At 34.6% G+C, this 9,646-nt stretch overlaps 1 protein-coding gene across 4 annotated transcripts in view; it reads right to left on the bottom strand.

Annotated features, from left to right (window-relative positions):
• Positions 1 to 343: 343 nt before the first annotated feature.
• The window catches only part of LOC131973695 (proton myo-inositol cotransporter-like), a 19,859-nt gene continuing 10,556 nt past the window's right edge, over positions 344 to 9,646 (bottom strand). For 2 of the 4 annotated variants that reach the window (XM_059335755.1, XM_059335754.1), the window contains exons 8-12: positions 8,774 to 8,899; positions 8,088 to 8,206; positions 7,212 to 7,364; positions 3,873 to 4,042; positions 344 to 714 (exon numbers count right to left, since the gene is read on the bottom strand). In XM_059335755.1, coding sequence (XP_059191738.1) covers positions 472 to 714; positions 3,873 to 4,042; positions 7,212 to 7,364; positions 8,088 to 8,206; positions 8,774 to 8,899 — 811 coding nt within the window. In that variant the 3' untranslated portion in view covers positions 344 to 471. Of the gene's footprint in view, positions 715 to 3,769; positions 4,043 to 7,211; positions 7,365 to 8,087; positions 8,207 to 8,773; positions 8,900 to 9,646 lie in introns of all 4 variants that reach the window. The other 2 variants (XM_059335752.1, XR_009394582.1) reach the window with 2 other exon arrangements.

Raw genomic sequence — 9,646 nt, 5'->3', positions numbered from 1 at the left:
GCGTCAGTATTTTGATTATCAGCACATTTTCCAATAACAAAAATAAATTTTCCCTTTTATAGTTTCTCATACAAGCTGGTAATCAATAAGATTTACATGTATTCTGGCTGGATGATGTGACTGTTATCATATAGTTATTGAGATTTCACAATGAATATGACTTTATGTGAAATGATTCAGATTTCTTACCATAAAATATATAGGTAGGATTATTGGGACATTTCTTTGTTCCCAGGTTTTTGTGCGTTTCTAAAAGTTTCACTCATCACAAAACGATTCAGTTTATACATTCTCAGATTTTCACAAACTACCAGAACAATTACTGGAAACAAAATGAAGACTGTTCTTGAATAAAAACATTTGAGAAGGAACATCAGCTGCACAGAAATGTCAATATCTAGTTTGCACTGCAGTAAAAACAGAGCTGCATCAGAAAACTTCTTCTTTATAATCTTCTTCAGTTTTTAGATATTAAAATGCAAATTTGCATTGATTAAAGTGTGCAAACAGCATTTTGTGAATAAAGTTGTTCTGTTTAAAGTACTCGAGGGCTACTTGGTCACCGTTATCTGAGCTGCAAATACAAAAAAATTGAGAATTAAAAAGGCAAAATTTGTAGCACAGCAGAAACGTTATTCTCCTTGTTGCCGTACTTACAGTTATAAAGGCTATAGCAGAGTCCGAGCCCACCGCTCCGTACTGGGCCGGGCCTTGCTAGAAAATTAAAAGACACCTTTTTGGTTTTTAAAGTGCAAACGTCTCACTGTGCAAACAATAGCAGCAACCCACAACCGACTGTTTCCGTTTCACACCGGCACAGACTGAAACATTAAACCCACGTTAGTGATTTTAACAGGAATGTGTTTGGAAATAGTTTTTCAGAAAGTTAATAAAGGCGAGCATACAAACACATTCTTTGCTGCTGTTTAAGTCTGAAGGTCTTTGCATGAGTCCGTCGTTTTTTAAACACCTTGCACACTGATTCTGATGCATTAAATATATGTTGGAAAATTTGCAAAACCAGATAAAGAGATAAGAGAACAGAGAGTTTGAGCTGCTGATAGAGGAGCTGTGGAATCTGTTTCAGGATGTCAAATGGAGTTATTTCTTTATAATAACTATATTTAAAAAATATAAAAAAGGATCCAGGGCCTCCGGAGGCTGCAGGAGTGTGTGACAGAGGAAATGTGTGTTTGGAGCAGGCGGCAACCTCCTGGTCTGAGCAGGGAGGCAAACCAGGAAGTGCCTTAAGCTGTATTCTACTGGAAATTCCAGCTGACGGCGGCCGCAGAAGCATTTTGTTCCATTCATTTCAATACAAAATGAGAAAACTTCTCACTTGATTTATTACCTCAGATATTTGTTTTAGGACAACACTATGGTCTCAATCACTAGTAACAAATCTTTTTTCAACGACAATTTGATGTTAATAGTGTAAATAATGGAGACATTTAGTGTGTGGCCTGACCGACAGGGACGAGGTAGCGCCCAGGATCACGATAGGAAAAAACTGGGTGATAAATAAAATGGGTTACAAAATTGTGGGATAAAAAAAAAAAAAAAAAAACTAATAATAACGGAGACATTTAGAAGAAAATAGTAGATAAAGAATCATATGATTTGGGGCGTGGCTACCTTTGATTGACAGGTCACTAACAAGGCGAGCCGTAAAAAAGTTATATATAACATTATATACATATAAAAAAGGAGGTTTATCGGTCTCATAACTTTGACCCTTTCACAGTATTTTCACTTAATGTTTATTTGAACATTTTGTTCATTAAATGTCTTTTTCAGCGTTTGGTTGGACTAACAGACACTCCAAGGAGTCGCTGCTCAGTTTTCTGAGGTAAGAAGAAGAAGAAAGAAGAAGAAGAAGAATTACTTTATTAATCCCACAATGGGAAATTCAACCTCTGCCTTTAACCCATCCTTTTTTTTTTTTTTTACACACAAGTGACCTCACCATGCGAGGAGCAGTGGGCAGCACATTACTGCACCCGGTTAGTAATGTTAGTAAGTAATGTAAGTAACGTACATTTTGTTTTTTGCCAAAACTAACATCCAAGTTAATGCTCCAGTTAATGCTAACATGAGTGAGTCAGGTTGAGGTGTAGAGAGGCTGTAGTCAGTGATCAGATCCCTCTCCTCCTCCACAGTCCAAATATGGTCATGCTTCCTGTATCAGAAACAAGATGGCGACGAGTGTAACGCTGAACTCGATGCTTCCAACGGGCCACAAACCTTAAGGAATGTCTTGAGTCTCTGAAGTGTGAAATTAATTTTTAAATGCAAATAAATACCTGCATTCACACTTTAGATGATGAAGTTAGCGGATGCAAAAAAAAAAATGCAGAAAATCGAACTCGTACCAAAAACATAATTTAAACAGATTATTTTTTGAATGTGCAACAATTTCAATTTCGGACGAAAAGCATGAACCCAGTGTGCAAAGGCCTCGAGAGTCCATACAAAAAGATGGACTTCTGGATTTATGGAATCATGCAAAGAGCTCTTGAAACTATCTGGAAATATTTGGCGTTACAGAAAGGCTAATGGAAGTTGTGACTCAGCAAACAGGCCACCGGAAAAAACGGAAAAAAGGCTTCAAACTGAGAAAACAAAAATCATTTCCCAAAGTTCCTAAAAACAAATGATCTGATTGTTAAACAAGGACTTCACATTAGGGTTGTCAAAAGTATCGATACTCAAAAAAGTATCGGTACTAAAACGTTGTATCCGGATACGATACTCATTTTCAAAAGTATCGATACCTAGCCAAGGAAGGAACACTTAAGTTAAGTTATTGTTATTTTTTTATCAAGCTTAATGTGCCTAATATTGTGCACAGCATACAACCTCAAAATATTGTTCTCTTGTTATTGTTTAGTGTATTTATTTATTTTTTGCACTACCTCAGACCTGAAGCTTGTTATCATAGTTGCAGTTTCTTTTTGCACAACTGTTTTTTATTATAAATATTTAACCTGTGGTTCTGTTAATTTTTACACGTTGCATTTTTCTTGTTGTTAAAAATATTTCTGTTAAATTTTGGGGTGATATTCTAAAGAGCTTTAAATGATTCTTTGACCCAGTAAATTTAGATTTTGATAGTAAAATTGACCTTCGAAGTGGCTTGTAAGATTATGTTGGTTCTCATAGACTTTATATGGGTGCCATCTCCGATCTGCAATCTTGATGAAGTGGCTCCTACCAAAAATTGAAAATTATGGTGATAGAGAGCATGTGGAAAAAAATTAAATCTGGTCCTAAGCTGCCTGACTACATAGTTGCAGTTTCTTTTTCCACAATTGTTTTTTTATTATAAATATTTAACCTGTGGTTCTGTTTGTTCTTACATGTTGCATTTTTCTTGTTGATAAAAATATTTCTGTTAAATTTTGGGGTCTTTGTTTTTATCCTGGTGGTATCGAAAATGGTATCGAGTATCGAATATTTTCCTGAGTATCGGTATCGAGTTGAAAATTTTAGTATTGTGACAACCCTACTTTCCATTAGAGTACCATAATCTTTTTTCACATGATTTTTTGGCATACTGCAACTTTAAAAGCCCTTAAAAGTTTCAAGCTCTCTACTGTAATGATGGAAAGTCTTCAGTGTTCGATGACAGAAGGAATGATGGGAAAGAGGAAGAATGCACAACAGAACAAAAAGACAGACCAACTCCCAGATGAGACAAAAGAACCCAGAGATGGTGAGTGAGGGGGAAGTTAAAGCGGATCACTGGAGAAGCTCCGTGTTTGATTACCTTTCCTCCCCACAGCAGCAAACCAAGAGGACAGAGTGGAAAGTCTCCCAGCAGGCTAGTCTACGTCTGAGGACTCAGAGGGCGGGGAGAAGCTGCCTTTTACCCGGATGTAGTGGACGTGGCTGTTGCTAGGTGACGAGGATCCGCAGGAGCAGAGGCGACCGGAGAACAGGTGGTCCACGTCCTCCAGCTGCAGGCCTTTGGTCTCCGGGAGGCAGCCCAGCACGAAGAGCAGCGCCAGCAGCACCAGACCCACGTACATGAAGAACGCTCCTGGAGACACACAGTCACATTCTCACTGTTAGGACCTCAGATTATTAACTGTGATGGTGCCGTCCTGATTAGGGTTGTCAAAAGTATCGATGCTCCAAAAAGTATCATTACTAAAACGTTGTATCCGGATACGATACTCATTTTCAATCAATCAATCAGACTTTATTTGTAGAGCACTTTTCATACAAGAGAGTGGCAACACAAAGCGCTTTACATAAAAAAGGAGAAAATAATAATAATAATAATAATAATACTAAAAAGATAACGAAACATAGAAACAAGCAAACACCCTCCACCCATCCCACCTTCATCCCACCCATCCTATTAAAAACAAAGCACAAACTGAGGAAGCTCCATCTCAACATGGAGCAGTGAGGAAACACTGGTGGCAGCTTAGAAATTAATTAGATAAATAATAAAGTAAGATAAGATAAAATAAAAAAAGATAAATATATATGTATATAATAATAATTAAAAAATGTTTTTAAAAAAGTAAAAGTGAATAATAATGGAAAGTAAAAAAAATATATATATAAAAAAATAAAAATAAAATAAAAATGTATCGAGTTGAACATTTTAGTGTCGTGACAACCCTAGTTTTGACACCATATTTACTGCAGCTTTAAGACAGAGTCTGCTGCAGCCTCTGAAAGTCAGCCGAAGACGCTAAAATTAAAAATCAATTGCTAAATGCTGACTGATGTTCATACATTTATATTATATGTGTGTGTGTGTGTGTGTGTGTGTGTAATATATTTCATTGTCCTCCCTAGAATAACCCTGCGGAATATAATGAGATTCAAGGGGAAATGACATTTGAAATTTAGTTAGCCACATAAAAATCATAGTTGTGTCACAGACAAAGTGCAGCACAGCCTCCTTATGTTCTGAGTTTTGGAGATTTGCTGATAAGAGAAATAAAACTGTATTTAAACCTCTGAAGTCCAGGAGATTTTTGTTCAAATTTGTGACCTTCCTATGCATCAACCCTTTGGAGTTTGGGGCTGTTTTGTTGGTTTTTGACTCTTTTTTTCATTCTGCCTGTATATGCAACTTAAATAATGATCATCATGCCATGCTGGTATCATCTTTTTCAGTACAACCTCACCTGATTATTATTTTGTCATTTTGACTTACTGGATCAACATTTTGAAACACAAAAAATATATATATACAAAAACACTTACAAAAACACACACAAAATTACAAAAAACTAATAAAAAAACATACAAAAAACAACATTTTTTAAAACAAAAAACAACAACACAGAAACACACATAAAAACACACAAAAAATTTACAAAAAAACCCATAAAAACACACATTTAAAACCACAAAAAAACACACAAAAAAACCCCCTGATAAAAACACTTAAAAAACAAACAAAAACGCTTAGAAAATTACAAAAAACAAACAAAAAACTAAATTTTTTAAACAAAAAAACAGAAACACACATAAAAACACACAAAAACGCACCATAAAATTACAAAAAAACATAAAAACACACAGAACACACATTTAAAAACACACAAAAAAACACAAACAAATAAAAAAAAAAAACCACACACAAAAAAACAATAAACACAAAAGATTGCATTAAAAATGTTGAAACACATGGCAAAGTCTGAAAAATCTCTGCAAAAAAAGTAATATCATGTTACACTTGGTCGTGGAGATTTTAACCATTGCTGAAAAAGACTTGACGCACTAAATTGGACATGGAAACTTGTAGAAAAAACAAAACTTTAGAGAAAAGTTGACAGCAGGGCTCCATTCTGCTTCGTTTTTACGTCATGAAGAAGTCCTGCTCCGGCGCTTTCGTGGACTCCAGAGGGTTAACCTTGAAAATGAAAATGCAAACTGGGCTTTTGCATTTCAGTTTTTAGTATCACACCACAATGTGAACTCATGATTGATAGAATAGAAAAAGAAAATGTCAGAATTCCCCCGAGCTCGTTTTATAAGCTTGTGAAAGTTATTTGACGACAGTCCAATAAAAGGACATTTAGGGCTTATATATCATCATCATATTATATTGTTTATTCTAACATTTTGGTGAGTGTATGATTAACTGTATGATTGCAGTTCTGGTTTCTGTCATGTCATGTACAGTTGGTTTTCCCACTGCTCTATTAAAAGCAAACAAGGACTCATAAACAAGAATCAGTTGAAGTTCATCTCCCTCGCCACTGTCCTGTTGCTATAAACAAGATGCTGTTTACAGTGACCACGCCTGCTTACATAATCAGCAAAAAAACATTTTTTTTGGATCAGGCCACAGCTAAAGACTCCCTCTAAAGCTGCACTGAATCTTTTCACAGACAACATAAATAGATACCAAATATATCAGATAACATTTGGGTGATTCTCATGAACATGGTGCAGCTCATAGCAAAAATCCAAGAGCATTGAATACATATTTTCTTTGACTCTTTATAAAATATACAGTCTAAAGTCACTTTTTAATATGAATTTATTATCTATTTGAACAATTTGAATGTATTTTCTGACATTTTTAGAGACACTGTGAGCAAAATTAATTACCATAACACATTTTTAAATAGAAATAAAAAAAGTTTTTTTTCTTTTTTTTTCCCTTGGCAAGCACTTAAATATGCTCAAGGGTAGCTGGTATCACCAACATGTATTTTATTAAAATATACACATATTTTAATTCAAACAATTCTGTCATTACCGTAACATTTAACCATTTTTTATCATCAATTTTCATTCAGATTTTGTTCTTTATACATTGTTAAAAACAATTACATTTGATTATATTCTGTTAAATTATACATTTTTAAACAAATGTATAATTATTTTTATAAAGTTTATTAAATATTTATTGTATATAAGTGTGGGGGAAACCATGACATTTTTATCCGGACGCATTACGGTAATGAATTTGTGAATCCAAAATATGTTTAAAAAATACTAGAAAATATTATTTTAGCACAAAACAATGAATTGTGCCTCATTTTGGCTATATTGTTCTTTCATATAAAAGTGAAATATATTTAGTTTAATAAAGTATGTCCTTATAATCTTCACAGACAGAACTTAGACTGGCTTCATGAGAATCACTCAGTGGGAAAAAGCTGCATGATCACAAGCAGACAACACACTTTTATCTGACAAAGATGTCACATGACACATAAAAACAGTGTTACCGTAGTAGGTGAGGTACTGGGCGGCGTGCAGGAAGCTCAGAGACACGAGGACGTTGAAGATCCAGTTGACGCCGGCTGAGCAGGCGTTCCCGGTGCTGCGAGCCCACAGAGGGTAGATCTCAGAGTTCACAGTCCACGGCATCGTACCCATCCCTAACACACAGACACAAACAATACAAAAGGGTGATTCTCATGAAGCCATATATATATATATATATATATATATACATACACTACCGGTCAAAAGTTTTAGAACACACCAACTTTTCCAGAATTGAATTTAAAATTATGCAGTTTAATGTCTCAGTGTACTCTGAAATTAATGCACATTTGCAACATTTAAAATTCTTTATTGAGCATGATAGTGTTTTGAAAGTAAAAAAAAGATTCAAAATCACATTTTATGTTGGACTTAAAGATTTTAAAAAAAAGACACAAAATGACCAAAAAAAGACACAAAATGACTTACAAAGACATGAAAATAATTAAAAAATGGACAAAATAGCCCAAGACTCCATAGAGTTAAGTTGTTAACCCATTTCTTGTTCCCTGAAAAAGGCCTACTTGTATAATTCTGAAATGTACATTATTTTTCAGTTTTGGTTAAGCTTACCTTTTTTTATTTATCTCTGGCAGTTCACCACTTACCTTTGTACCCTTTCCTGTTTACCTGTTCATTTGACTTGAACTGCTTGAATTTCAATGAAAAACTGGAAAAATTGGGGTGTTCTAAAACCTTTGACCGGTAGTGTATGTCTCACATGAATGCAAGTCTGTAAAAATCATCAAGTCTGTAAAAAACAGCTCCCCAGATCTGGTGAAAGCCCCCCGTTAGATATGAGATTTGTGACAAACAGTGAGATATTAGTTCCAGACCTGGAGCGAAGAAGGCCAGGTAGAGGATGAGGCCCAGCAGGACCAGCCAGGAGAAGGATGTGGGACAGAAGTTGTAGGCCCAGATGGGGCTGCCTGGTCCCTCCGTCTGCTCGCTACACCTGCATTAAACAAACATTTACAACATTTCATTGAAAAACAGATTTTGCAGGTAGACCTATTTCAATTCAATCTTGATAATCCAGGTAAAGAAATCTGGTTTGCAGTAAATTATTATTATTATCACTGCCCTGAACGCCTCCAAAAAATTAAAAAAAACAGTAAACAATAAACATTTAAATACTGTGGAACAACAGTGCAATATATTTATATATTTACTTATGTGAAATATCTCCCATTCTGCTTCTTTTTGTGCTTTTTTTTATAGGGTTTATATTTTTTTAATGCATGTTTTAATTATTGTTATCTGTTTTATTTGCACTTAGTAACATTTTTAAATTTTGCTCTACTCCTGTGCAATGACAATTAAAAACTATTCTGATTCTGAAATTCTGTCATTCTGTGTGCTGTATCTGTATTTTAAAAGTACAGCAGCAAAAAGAGGATGTTTCTCCTTTTGCTTCACCTTTTATGGTGCTGAAAGAAAGAGAGTGCCTCTTTGCTTTTAATAGCTGCTATTTTTTACACAATTTCAATCTAACTGCAGGAAAAAAAAAACCATATCCGACCTTCCCCAGGCGGCGTGATCTGTGGACGATTGACTGACAGGAACGCAGGAGGAGTCGAACACTGAGGAGCTGTTGCCACGGTAACAAAATCCACAATCTGGATCCAACATGCAGAGTTCACACGACCTGCAGGACAGAGCTGAATGTTAAAATTAAAAAATAACAGGAAAGTCCTGTTTTGGACGGTTGATGGCAAATTTTGTTGTTCTACCCTGAGCAATGACAATAAAGCAGGGGTCTCAAACTCATTTGCGGCCCTCGTGATGATATTTTGTGGCCCTCACCTTGATATGAAAGTTTAATGTGAGTTTTATATGAATGGCACTTTACCGTGTTGTGTGTGGAAGGTCCCTTTAATTACTTTTTTTGGTAATTTTGTGTCTTATTTTGGTAATTTTGTGTCTTTTTTTGTCATTTGGTGTCTTTTTAAGGTAATTTAGTGTTTTTTCGGTCATTTTGTGTCTTTTTTAAGTAATTTCGGGGTTTTTTCTGTCATTTTGTGTCTTTTTTTTATAGTAATTTTGTGTCTTTTTTTGGTCATTTTGTGTCTTTTTTGTAATTTTGTGTCTTTTTAAAAAGGTAATTTCATTTTTTTTTGGTCATTTTGTGTCTTTTTTAAGTAATTTCATTTTTTTTCGGTCATTTTGTGTCTTTTTTTAATAGTAATTTTGTGTCTTTTTTTGGTCATTTCGTGTCATTTTAAAGTAATTTTGTTTTTTTTCTCTCATTTTGTGTCTTTTTTTTGTCATTTTGTGTCTTTTTAAAGGTAATTTTTGTGTTTTTTAGGTCATTTTGAGTCTTTTTTTATAGTAATTTTGTGTTTTTTTTTGTTATTTTGTGTCTTTTTAAAGGTAATTTTGTGTTTTTTAGGTC

The sequence above is a fragment of the Centropristis striata genome, chromosome 6 (assembly GCF_030273125.1).
Source record: "Centropristis striata isolate RG_2023a ecotype Rhode Island chromosome 6, C.striata_1.0, whole genome shotgun sequence".
Classification (NCBI taxonomy): domain Eukaryota; kingdom Metazoa; phylum Chordata; class Actinopteri; order Perciformes; family Serranidae; genus Centropristis; species Centropristis striata.
This window is presented reverse-complemented; position numbering and strand designations above follow the sequence as displayed.